Source organism: Schistocerca nitens, chromosome 2, assembly GCF_023898315.1.
Source record: "Schistocerca nitens isolate TAMUIC-IGC-003100 chromosome 2, iqSchNite1.1, whole genome shotgun sequence".
Taxonomy (NCBI): domain Eukaryota; kingdom Metazoa; phylum Arthropoda; class Insecta; order Orthoptera; family Acrididae; genus Schistocerca; species Schistocerca nitens.
The window spans coordinates 489,563,810-489,577,673 of record NC_064615.1 but is presented as its reverse complement, the minus strand read 5'-3'; the positions used below and the strand labels follow the sequence as shown (position 1 = coordinate 489,577,673).

The 13,864-nt window shown below is 45.6% G+C and overlaps 1 protein-coding gene across 1 annotated transcript in view; it reads left to right on the top strand.

The window, feature by feature from the left end:
• Window positions 1-11,727: 11,727 nt before the first annotated feature.
• Window positions 11,728-13,864, top strand: part of LOC126236433 (lysosomal acid glucosylceramidase-like) — a 144,354-nt gene continuing 142,217 nt past the window's right edge. Inside the window, exon 1 of the mRNA XM_049945736.1 lies at window positions 11,728-11,862. Coding sequence (XP_049801693.1) covers window positions 11,811-11,862 — 52 coding nt within the window. The 5' untranslated portion in view covers window positions 11,728-11,810. The remainder of the gene's footprint in view (window positions 11,863-13,864) is intronic.

Here is a 13,864-nt window from a genome sequence, read left to right as displayed (position 1 = left end):
ATATGAAAGTATCCAATGAATGGCTGAATGAGAACTGCCTCGACATATCGCCTCATAAATCAGCCGTGCGCCTATATGCGAGACATAAGCTTAACGAAACAACAAATATAAGTCTGCGCCACGATTATGTGTGTGCAGAACTGGCGTGTATCGCACGGTTGATAGGCGCGGGCATATATCCGCAGCGCTCGTCTCAGAAGTTACACGCCCAGCACAAGAAGCAAGCGCACCGTACTCCGTGACAGTGCGACGTCACTCATTATTGAGAACAGTTGAATGTTGTTGAAAGAAAAAGAAAAGACACTTATCTCAATTATTCACTTACTTTCGTGAGGTCCGGATGGTGGATTAACTACAACTTTGAAAGATTTATAGTACTGTATTCAAGGTAAAGAATATGTAATAGTATCAGACGAGCCGGAAATTGTTGAACTTACGAAAAATGATTAATGTATGTGAAAACTGTTATGTGTTGTGAACATATGCTGGGATTGAGTTCAAAGTATCTCGAGTTTAAGGAGTAACACTACTGGCCATTAAAATAGCTACACCAAGAAGAAATGCAGATGATAAACGGGTATTCATTGGACAAATATATTATACTAGAACTGACATGTGATTACATTTTCACCCAATTTGGGTGGATAGATCATGAGAAATCTGTACCCAGAACAACCACTTCTGGCCGTAATAACGGCCTTGATACGCCTGGGCATTGAGTCAAACAGAGCTTGGATGGCGTGTACAGGTACAGCTGCCCATGCAGCTTCAACACGATACCACAGTTCATAAAGAGTAGTGACTGGCGTATTGTGACGAGCCAGTTGCTCGGCCACCATTGACCAGACGTTTTGAATTGGTGAGAGATCTGGAGAATGTGCTGGCCAGGGCAGCAGTCGAAGATTTTCTGTATCCAGAAAGGCCCGTACAGAACCTGCAACATGCGGTCGTGCATTATCCTGCTGAAATGTAGGGTTTCGCAGGGATCGAAAGAAGGGTAGAGCCACGGGTCGTAACACATCTGAAATGTAACGTCCACTGTTCAAAGTGCCGTCAGTGCGAACAAGAGGTGACCGAGACGTGTAACCAACGGCACCCCATACCATCACGCCGGGTGATACGCCAGTATGGCGATGACGAATACACGCTTCCAATGTGCGTTCATCGCGATGTCGCCAAACACGGATGCAAAATGGTTCAAATGGCTCTGAGCACTATGGGACTTAACATCTATGGTCATCAGTCCCCTAGAACTTAGAACTACTTAAACCTAACTAACCTAAGGACATCACACAACACCCAGCCATCACGAGGCAGAGAAAATCCCTGACCCCGCCGGGAATCGAACCCGGGAACCCGGGCGCGGGAAGCGAGAACGCTACCGCACGACCACGAGATGCGGGCAACACGGATGCCACCAGCATGATACTGTAAACAGAACACAGGTGCGTCGTTGAGTACACCATCGCAGGCGCTCCTGTCTGTGATGCAGCGTCAAGGGTAACCGCAGCCATGGTCTCCGAGCTGATAGTTCATGCTGCTGCAAACGTCGTCGAACTGTTCGTGCAGATGGTTGTTGTCTTGCAAAGGTCCCCATCTGTTGACTCAGGGATCGAGACGTGGCTGCACGATCCGTTACAGCCACGCGGATAAGATGCCTGTCATCTCGACTGCTAGTGATACGAGGCCGTTGGGATTCAGCACGGCGTTCCGTATCACCCTCCTGAACCCACCGATTCCATATTCAGCTAACAGTCATTGGATCTCGACCAACGCGAGCAGCAATGTCGCGATACGATAAACCGCAATCGCGATAAGCTACAATCCGACCTTTATCAAAGTCGGAAATGTGATGGTACGCATTTCTCCTCCTTACACGAGGCATCACAACAACGTTTCACCACTCAACGCCGGTCAACTGCTGTTTGTGTATGAGTAATCGGTTGGAAACTTTCCTCATGTCAGCATGTTGTAGGTGTCGCCACCGGCGCCAACCTTGTGCTCTGAAAAGCTAATCATTTGCATATCACAGCATCTTCTTCCTGTCGGGTAAATTTCGCGTCTGTAGCACGTCATCTTCGTGGTGTAGCAATTTTAATGGCCAGTAGTGTATTTTAAAGGTAGAGAAAATTCCTCCAAAACACATCTGTCTTCGGAGAAGAAGTGAGGCAGACCATAGCAGTCGGCTACCCTGAAAAGAAGATCGGCAAAGCAGCTTCGCGTAAGTTCAGTAATCAAGGGGGAGTGTGAGTCTTGCACAACAACACCACACTGTTCCCTTTAATCACCGGAAATCGCCAGAATATGGTCCCACTAGTGGTTTCATAATCTGGTTTCTTATCACAGAACAGTGAGATCGGCCTCAAAAACATGTGTAAAGTGGCGCCATGTAATGCCGTCCCGGAACATCGCTCCACCACTATCACCTTGTTGTGCGAGTTGGATACAGTACTGGAGGCGTTCAGTATCACCGGGATGTGTCCAGACACATTGTCTGCGATTATCAGGTTACAAAGATGTCCAAGCTTCGTCCGTACACAACACATGACGCCAATCCTGGGTGTCCATTTTCGATGATTTCTTGCCCATCTTTAACGGAGTTCGTGGTACCGTGATGTACGGCGTGGTGCTGCCCATGATCGTTGGGAATGCACATCATGCAATCGTCTCCTAACGTCATATATGTTCCGGGGCAAAAGTCAAGCGCCGGCACGGCGGTCACGATCGGTGGAGCAGAGACGGCTGTGAAGAAGACGTAGAACGCTGACCGAACCCTCTGGGGAAGACACCGAGACAGCAGCGGCCTCTAGGCGGACAGAACATACGCGCCGAGCCACCTGGCCGCGGGCCAGTTGAAGACTAGCCGCTCTGCGAGCTCTGCAGCAGCGACTTAGGAACTGTATTGTTTCACTTGTATTATGAGTTGTGTATACTGAAGAGATTTTCTTATTTTGTCTGTCGCCCATTGCTTGCGACACACAACTGCAAACTCTGAAAGTTAAGTATTTGTCATTTACCTTACTGTAATAAAAATTCATTGACATGATTTGCTTGAATTGTTGTCTAGCGATCCCAGAAAACAGGTTTCCCAGGCACTCCAAATTCGACGAGTAGGCAGGAAACAATAATATATGTCGAAAGAGGAATCTGCCTGGTAGTATTCTGCACAGAGCATAACTTAATCATAGCTAACACTTGGTTCAAGAATCATGAAAGAAGGTTGTATACATGGAAGACGCCTGGAGATACTGGAAGGTCTCAGATAGTTTATATAACGGTAAGACAGAGATTCAGGAACCAGATTTTTAATTGTAAGGCATTTCCACGGGCAGATGTCGACTCTGACCACAAACTATTGGTTATGAACTGTAGATTAAAACTGAAGAAACTGCAAAAAGGTAGGAATTTCAGGAGATGGGACCTGGATAAACTGAAAGAACCAAAGGTTGTAAAGAATTTCAGGGAGATCATTAGGGAACGGTAGACAAGAATGGGGGAAAGAAATACAATAGAAGAAGAATGGGTAGCTTTGAGAGATGAAATAGTGAAAGCAGCAGAGGATCAAGTAGGTAAAAAAACCGAGGGCTAATAGAAACCTTGGGTAACAGAAGAGATATTTAATTTAATTTATGAAAGGAGAAAATACAAAAATGCAGTAAATGAAGCAGACAAAAAGGAATAAAAACGTCTCAGGAAGTGCAAAATGGCTAAGCAGGGATGGCTAGAGGACAAATGTAAGGATGTAGAGGCTCATATCACTAGGGGTAGGATAGATACTGCCTACAGGAAAACTAAAGTGACCTTTGGAGAAAAGAGAACCACTTGTATTAGTATCAAGAGCTCAGTTGGATATCCAGTTCTAAGAAAGAAGGGAAAGCAGAAAGGTGGAAGGAGTATACAGAGGGCCTATACAAGGGCCATGTACTTGAGGACAATATTATGGAAATGGAAGAGGATGTAGATGAAGATGAAATAGGAGATGTGATACTGCGTGAAGAGTTTGACAGAACACTGAAAGACCTAAGTCGAAACAAGGCCCCGGGAGTAGACAACATTCCATTAGAACTACTGACAGCCTTGAGAGAGCCAGGCCCAACAAAACTCCACCATCTAGTGACCAAGATGTATGAGACAGGCGAAATACCCTCAGACTTCAAGAAGAATATAATAATTCCAATCCCAAAGAAAGCAGGTATTGGCAGATGTGAGAATTACCGAACTATCAGTTTAATAAGCCATGGCTGCAAAATACTAACACGAATTCCTCACAGACGAATCGAAAAACTGGTAGAAACCGACCTCGGGGAAGATCAGCTTGGATTCAATAGAAATGTTGGAACAAATGAGGCAATACTGACCCTACGACTTATCTTAGAAAATAGATTAAGGAAAGGCACACTTACGTTTCTAGCATTTGCAGACTTAGAGATAGCTTTTGACAATGTTAACTGGAATACTCTCTTTCAAATTCTGAAGGTGGCAGGGATAAAATACAGGGAGCGAAAGTCTGTTTACAATTTGTACAGAAACCAGGTGGCAGTTGGCACTTATAAGAGTCGAGGTGCATGAAAGGGAAGCAGTGGCTGGGAAAGGAGTGAAACAGGGTTGTAGCCTAACACAAATGTTATTCAATCTGTATATTGAGCAAGCAGTAAAGGAAACAAAAGAAAAATTCGGACTAGGAATTACAATGCATGGGGAAGAAATAAATTCTTTGAGGTTCGCCGACGACACTGTAATTTTGCCAGAGACAGCAGAGGACCTGGAAGAGCAGCTGAACAAAATGGGCAGTGTCTTGAAAGGAGGATAGAAGATGAACATCAACAAAAGCAAAACGAGGATAATGGAATGTAATCCAATTAAAACGGGTGATGCTGCGGGATTTAGATTAGGAAATGAGACGTTTAAAGTAGTAAAGGAGTTTTGCTATTTGGGGAGCAAAATAACTGATGATTGTCGAAGTAGAGAGGATATAAAATGTAGACTGACAATGGCAAGGAAAGCGTTTCTGGAGAAGAAAAATTTGTTAACATCGAGTATAGATTTAACCGTCAGAAACTCGTTTCTGAAAGTACACTACTGGCCATTAAAATTGCTACACCAAGAAGAACTGCAGGTGATAAACGGGTATTCATTGGACAAATATATTATACTAGAACTGACATGTGATTACATTTTCACGCAATTTGGGTGCATGGATCCTGAGAAATCAGTACCCACAACAACCACCTCTGGCCGTAATAACGGCCTTGATACGCCTGGGGATTGAGTGAGACAGAGCTTGGATGGCGTGTACAGGTACAGCTGTCCATGCAGCTTCAACACGATACCACAGTTCATCAAGAGTAGTGACTGGCGTATTGTGACGAGCCAGTTACTCGGCCACCATTGACCAGACGTTTTCAATTGGTGAGAGATCTGGAGAATGTGCTGGCCAGGGCAGCAGTCGAACATTTTCTGTACCCAGAAAGACCCGTACACGACCTGCAACATGCGGTCGTGCATTATCCTGCTGAAATGTAGGGTTTCGCAGGGATCGAATAAAGGGTAGAGCCACGGGTCGTAACATATCTGAAATGTAACGTCCACTGTTCAAAGTGTCGTCAATGCGAACAAGAGGTGACCGAGACGTGTAACCAATGGCACCCCATACCATCACGCCGGGTGATACGCCAGTATGGCGATGACGAATGCACGCTTCCAATGTGCGTTCACCGCGATGTCGTCAAACACGGATGCGACCATCATGATGCTGTAAACAGAACCTGGATTCATCAGAAAAAATGACGTTTTGCCATTCGTGCACCCAGGTTCGTCGTTGAGTACACCATCGCAGGCGCTCCTGTCTGTGATGCAGCGTCAAGGGTAACCGCAGCCATGGTCTCCGAGCTGATAGTCCGTGCTGCTGCACACGTCGTCGTACTGTTCGTGCAGATGGTTGTTACCTTCCTAACGTCCCTATCTGTTGACTCAGGGATCGAGACGTGACTGCACGATCCGTTACAGCCACGCGGATAAGATGCCTGTCATCTCGATTGCTAGTGATACGAGGCAGTTGGGATCCAGCACGGTGTTCCGTATTAGCCTCCTGAACCCACCGATTCTATATTCTGCTAACAGTCATCGGACCTCGAGCAACGCGAGAAGCAATGTCGCGATACGATAAACAGAAATTGCGATAGGCTACAATCCGACCTTTATCGTAGTCGGATTTCTCTTCCTTACACGAGGCATCACAACAACGTTTCATCAGGCAATGTCGGTCAACTGCTGTTTGTATATGAGAAATCGGTTGGAAACTTTCCTCATGTCAGCACGTTGTAGGTGTCGCCACCGGGGTCAACCTTTTGTGAATGCTCTGAAAAGCTAATTATTTGCGTATGACAGCACCTTCTTCCTGTCGGTTAAATTTCGCGTCTGTAGCACGTCATCTTCGTGGTGTAGCAATTTTAATGGCCAGTAGTGTATTTGTATGCAGTGTAGCCATGTATGAAAGTGAAACGTGGACGATAAACAGTTTAGACAAGAAGTGAATAGAAACTTTCGAAATGTGGTGGTACAGAAGAATGCTGAAGATTAGATGGGTCGATCACATAAGTAATGAAGAGGTATTGAATAGAATTGGAGAGAAGAGAAATTTGTGGCACAACTTGACTAGAAGAAGGGATCGGTTGGTAGGGCATTTTCTGAGGCATCAAGGGATCACCAGTTTAGTATTGTAGGGCAGCGTGGAGGGTAAAAATCGTAGAGGGAGACCGAGAGATGAATACACTAAACAGATTCAGAAGGATATAGGTTGCAGTAGGTGCTGGGAGATGAAGACGCTTGCACAGGATAGAGTAGCATGGAGAGCTGCATCAAACCAGTCTCTGGACTGAAGACCACAACGACAACAACACTGACTTGTACATTTTTAAACTTAAGTCTGTTGGAAACCAGGGAAGGCACTCCAACATAGAAAACTAGAGAAAATGCAAAGAGCAGGCGAAGTGTTAGCATTTAGGCTGCAAGAGGTAACCCACGGTAGAAGCTGCACTTCAGAGAATTAATCGGTGACCCCATCCACCGCCTTGATTCTAGTATAAGGTGTCACAGTCGAAAATGGTCACAAACAGGCACGTTTAGCATAGGCAACAAGCTTGATTCGCGCTCCTGAGAACAGTGACGTCAGTGGATTTACAAAGGTTAGAGTGATTTCTCTTCTCACTTTTTCTACTCATCGTTGTTACAACCAACGTCCTTTTTTATTTGTTGGATATATACCAAGGTACTAGAGGGAGCTGAAGAGTGTAAAAACCGTAGGGGAAGACAGAGACTGAAATACATCTAACTAATAAAAGGGGACGTTGGTTGCAAGAGCTACTCTAAGATGCAACGGTTGGCACAGGAGTGGAGTCCATGGCGGGTCGCATCAAACCGGTCAGGAGGCTGATAACCGAAAAAAAAGTGAGATGTAAATGGGGAACGATGGTGCAACAGCGAGAGGTAGAACACTTGTTGCTGGCCATAGTGGGAAGGGAAGTGACGTTTAGGTTTCAGCTGAACGATATTGCTACCGAACATGGATTTAGTTAACGTAGAGGCCAGAGACATCGTCACCTACAGAGTAGGAGGAGGGAAAGCACGTGAACGTGGTTGGCCGGAGGCACCAGGGAGGTGCAGAACCCCAAGTCAGGCAGGCTGATGCCTGTAACATGCAGGTGGATTTGCGGGCTGACTATAGATTAGGGGAAATAGTGCGCCGCCCCAATCCACTATAATCCCAGGCTTTACGTATACAAAGAAGTTCTCAGTCAGACCGTTGGGACGCCAACTCCGTGTCGCTCGTCGTCAGCCTCGGGTAAGCTCAGGAAAATCTGTTTTACCCACTTGGAGTACTGTTCTCAAAAGTTCGTACGTGACGATGCTGCTAGTGGTTGCTACTTCTGTTAATTCTCACCCCCCACAGACTCAGCCACTGACTTGTGTCGTGCAACCAGTTGCGTCCTTTGCTTTTTCTAATGTTTAGAACTAGGCTTCAGTGTAGTACTTTTCAGTGTAGTACTTAGTTTGAATGAAAATAAATAGTGTTATTCAGACACGTAAGCTCGTAGAGGCTCTTGCTGCGAGTATCCTACAGTGTTTGGCGCTAATCCAAGAAATCTGCCTGCCATCACTGAAAGTTTGTCTTTCTGGATTTGCTTCTAATCGCTCGGGAGCCACAGACTGACCCGTAAACACCTTCTTCCCTCTCTCCTACCCCCGGACACAACAATGACAGTTTGACGCTTTGGGCAGCGTCCTGTAGCTTCTTTGAACGCTGAATTCACTTCTGGAGCACTCAGCCCACGGTTGTTCGACTCAAGAGTCGTAGATATCGATCATCCTGTGCACCTGCCGAACGTAGACGGGCTGCGCCGCAGAAGCCTTCAACACTACCTGTCAGGAAACAATTCAATGTCCGCGCCATATCACTTTGACTATGGTGCACACGTCGGCTGGCTTCTCTACCTCACAAGATTTCCGCGCGTAGCGTGATGATGCGGACCCGATCATTGGTCGCATGACGGATGTTCACTCTACTGCCCCACAGACGTCCCTATCTCGTCCGTATTGATGTATTACTTTTAACTGTAGTGCTGCAATCCATTCGAGTGCGGCTTTCATCTGTAGGTAGCTCTCATGGAAACTGTGTGTAGGTTTACAAAGAACGTCAGGGGCGAACTTCGGATCAGTACAGGAACAGTCACAATAGCAGCACACTAGCACGATACGTCGGAGTGAAACAACACCTCCCACCTTATATCACAACAGCTAATTCTTCCATATATTTGTCTTCATTTACTCTTATCAATCCTCCCGCACCCAAACTTTTTCCTCCCACTTGTCCATAGGCTTCGCTCCTGGAATTCTGTTTGCGGTGCTTTTTAACATCCACTTTCACTTTCATTTCTGTCTTCTCATCGTCCGTTATGTCTTCCAATTCCGATAATAATGAACACTGCTTCAAATCTGTTGAGCTAATCAATATCACTGTAATGACATCTATTATAATTATTGTTGTTATTATTATTAATGCATGTTTTTGCCATATTTTTGGTGATACGTTGTTACTGGCCATATGTAAAAGGCGGCATTAAGGCTCTGTCTGGTCGGGCTGAAGAAGCAATAAATAAATAAAAATTATACTAGCGAAAACCGTGTCAAAATCCCTGCAATAATTTCTGAGATTAACCTTCACACGCAGACGGAAAAGCTCGGTGGAGGGGGAGGGGGGAAATTTTAATTTATGGTGTGTGTATAGGTATGCAAAGATTCTTGTCGGGCTTCGCAGCTCTCTGGAGTTGCGGAGGCTGTTTACTGCTTCTTCTTCCAGATACCGGCTCGTCTATAGCTGACCAGTTCGCATCTCCCATCATTGCCACGAGATGACAATCGAAAGAAAAATTTAAATTTGAAACTGACAGTAATGCTTATATTACACACTCATCGTTACTGTATACACAAATGGTCTTCGTGAATCGTTCTATCTGTGAAAACCGTAGCAATATCCGTACAGAAGTTCCTGACATAAGCCTTCACATACAGACAGAAAAACGCGACGAGGGACTTTAATTTAGCAATATGTAACCTACTGGCCATTAAAATTGCTACAACAAGAAGAAATTCAGATGATAAACGGATATTCATTGGACAAATATATTATACTAGAACTGACATGTGATTACATTTTCACTCAATTTGGGTGCATAGATCCTGAGAAATCAGTACCCAGAACAACCACCTCTGGCCGTAATAATAGCCTTCGTACGCCTGGGCATTGAGTCAAACAGAGCTTGGACGGCGTGTACAGGTACAGCTGCCCATGCAGCTTCAACACGATACCATAGATCATCAAGAGTAGTGACTGGCGTATTGAGACGAGCCAGTTGCTCGGCCACCATTGACCAGACGTCTGGAAAATGTGCTGGCCAGGGCAGCAGTCGAACATTTTCTGTATCCAGAAAGGCCCGACTGGACCTGGAACATGCGGTCGTGCATTATCCTGCTGAAATGTAGTGTTTGGCAGGGATCGAATGAAGGGTAGATCCACGGGTCGTAACACATCTGAAATGTCGACTGTTCAATGTGCCGTCAATGCGAACAAGAGGTGACCGAGACGTGTAACCAATGGAACCCCAAACCATCACGCAATGGGATACGGAGTATGGCAATGACGAATACACGCTTCCAATATGCGTTCACCGCGATGTCGCCAAACACGGATGCGACCATCATGATGCTGTAAAACGAATCTGGATTCACCCGAAAAAATGACGTTTTGCCATTCGTGCACCCAGGTTCGTCGTTGAGTACACCATCGCAAGCGCTCCTGTCTGTGATGCAGCGTCAAGGGTAACCGCAGCCATGGTCTCCGAGCTGATACTCAATGCTGCTGCAAATGTCGTCGAACTGTTCGTGCAGATGGTTGTCTTGGAAACGTCCGCATCTGTTGACTCAGGTGTCGAGACGTGGCTGCACGATCCGTTACAGCCATGCGCATAAGATGCCTGTCATCTCGACTGCTAGTGATACGAGGCCGTTGGGATCCAGCACGGCGTTCCGTATTACCCTGCTGAACCCACCGATTCCATATTCTGCTAACAGTCATTGGATCTCGACCAACGCGAGCAGCAATGTCGCGATACTTCGAGATGACTAGAAACTTTTTCGGATGCCAGTGGTTTTCCTTCGTCGTATTAAGCATGGTAATGTGCTGTGATCATGGTGTTTCCATATCTTTGTCCATCCACCTGCACCACGATTTACGAAAAGCGATCCAAAGGAGGAAGGAAGGGAGGTTTGGGTATAACGTCCCAGCGATAACAATGCCATTAGAGGCGGAACGCAAACTCCAGTTGGGGAAGAATGGGGAAGGAAAACGGCCGCGGTTTACAAAAAAAAAAAAATGGTTCAAATGGCTCTGAGCACTATGGGACTCGACTGCTGTGGTCATAAGTCCCCTAGAACTTAGAACTACTTAAACCTAACTAACCTAAGGACAGCACACAACACCCAGCCATCACGAGGCAGAGAAAATCCCTGACCCCGCCGGGAATCGAACCCGGGAACCCGGGCGTGGGAAGCGAGAACGCTACCGCACGACCACGAGATGCGGGCGCCGCGGTTTACAAAGGAACTATCCAGATATTTGTTCTAGGCGACTTAAGAAATTAACGGATCGCCTACATGACAGGCTGGGGACTTGAGCCGTCACACTCCCACACACGAGTACAGTGTCTGACAGCTGCACCACTTCGCACGTGAAACGTAGCTTGTATCTGATACAACACGTAACTGGGCGCCTCACAGCATGGGTTATTTATAATGGTACACTCAAGTATCGAGCGTTCAAAAGTTTTTGTAGGGATCATTTACCTCCTTACAGCTGACTGATAAGCTAAAAAATATCACCAGACAAATAAGTCATCTCTTCGTATATGTTCTTCTCAAATAATTACTGGGCGTTTAGAAATATTCAAAGAATTTGGTCGCTAATACGAGGCAGGAAGAAATTTAAAAGGCGTGATTTCGCGTGAAACAAGCGTCAGAGAATGAACTAGAAAAAACCTTCATGTTTATCGCAACAATAATTTCCTTTCATAATTGTCAGTGCTTAACTACTAGTTGTTGACGTGATTTCTCCGCGTTTGTCATGTACGTAATACGTCAGCGAGTCGTTAACCTTGTAGCTCGGGTTCCCATGTCTAGGCGCATCTGCTCGCGGGCAGCATTACGTCGCCGGTCAGCGTGTGTGGCGGACTGCTCTGTGGTCGCGAGAACGCAACAGCATGGTGACCGCTCTTTTGACGGCTACAGCCTTATTGGCGGCTCTGAATGTCGGTAAGTCGCGCTACTGTGCGAGACAGCGCGCTGAAACGAACCCTCCTCATGGATCAAATCTGTGTGCTGGGTAGCGACACAAAGCGTCTTATTGGCGGTACTCAAAGACGACGCCAGACCAATATTTGTAGATTATTGCCATCTTCGTGGGTCAAAACATTTACCATTTTTTTTAAATTCACATAATTGGTTTAAAACTATCTCTGGAGTAACGAATTGCCAATTTCTTCTCTTCAAATAACGTAATTTCTTTCTTTCTGGAAGATTAAAGCTGTATGCCAGACCGGGACTCGAAACTGCGATCTTTGCCTTTCGCGTACAGATACTCAGCTGACAGAGATATTCGACATCGCCTCACGATCCGAGCTCACAGCTTCACTTCCGCCAATACTGCTCTCTTACTTTCCAAAGCTGCGAGCGGTGGTCGTGAGACGTGCATGGACGCTCAGTCGGTAGAAAACTTTCTTGGGAAAGGCAAAGATCCCAGGTTTGAGTCGCGATTCAGGACACAGTTCTAAAATTCTGGGAAGTTTCAGATCTGCACACACTCCACTACAGAGTGAAAACTCACTCTGAAAGCTTAATTCTCAGTCCTTCCCTTTGTATTCGGTCCTCTTCAACTATAAGGCAGTTCAAAAGTTTTCATACAATACCTTTAAACTCATAGCTTTCAAATTTGTTCTTTTTCTTGCATTTTTTGCTCCACGCCTTTTTGAATATCCTAGATTTCCTTTTACAAATGTAATTTTGATTTCGTTAACACACGGATAAAACCGTTAGCTAGTATAAATTTAATACATGTGTATGCAGTAGCATAATGGTGAGGCTAGTCGATTTCCGTAGGTAATGTTAAACAGATATCACACTTATGAACAAATTGCATATCAGAGATATGAGTCAAGTGTATTGTGGTCGCGTGCAGCCCACAAAATATTGTTGTTTAAAATATGTGTCAGATTCAACAGGCTTACCCTGTAGAAGGGAAGTCTTTACCCCATGTTAGTAGGACGAAGAGATGAAGGAAGGTGAAGAAGAGGTTCAAACTTAAGGTTTAGTAGAAGCTGAGGTATCTGAGATGATCAGAGCCACAACTGGACAAGGATGGCGAACTAAACCTGCCGTGGCTTTTATAGTGGAGCACTCCCAGCAATCGAGTAAAGCAGTTTACAGATACCACTGGAAGATCACGCCAATGTAACTGTCGCTAATGTATACACTCACAAACAGTCTGGAAGTGCGCGACCGCTACAATCGCTGGTTCGAATCCTGCCTCGGGCATGGATGTGTGTGATGTCCTTAGGTTGGTTAGTTTTAAGTAGTATTAAGTTCTAGGGGATTGATGACCTCAGATGTTAAGTCGAGTCCCATAGTGCTCATTTGAATCAATGTTGACCACAGTAGAATCGTTGGGCAGTCAGCTTCAAATGGCGGTTCTGTAAATTTTCTCAACAGTCTTTCTCGAAAAGAACATCGTCTTCGCTCCAGGTATACCATTTGAGTTTCCGAAGAATTTCCGTAATACACTACTGGCCATTAAAATTGCTACACCAAGAAGAAATGCAGATGATAAACGGGTGTTCATTGGAAAAATATATTACACTAGAACTGACATGTGATTACATTTTCACGCAATTTGGGTGCATAGATCTTGGGAAATCAGTACCCACAACAACCACCTCTGGCCGTAATAACGGCCTTGATACGCCTGTGCATTGAGTCAAACAGAGCTTGGATGGCGTGTACAGGTACAGTTGCCCATGCAGCTTCAACACGATACCACAGTTCATCAAGAGTAGTGACTGGCGTATTGTGACGAGCCAGTTGCTCGGCCACCATTGACCAGACGTTTTGAATTGGTGAGAGATCTGGAGAATGTGCTGGCCAGGGCAGCAGTCGAACGGTTTCTGTATCCAGAAAGGCCCGTACAGGACCTGCAACATGCGGTCGTGCATTATCCTGCTGAAATGTAGGGTTTCGCAGGGATCGAATAAAGGGTAGAGCC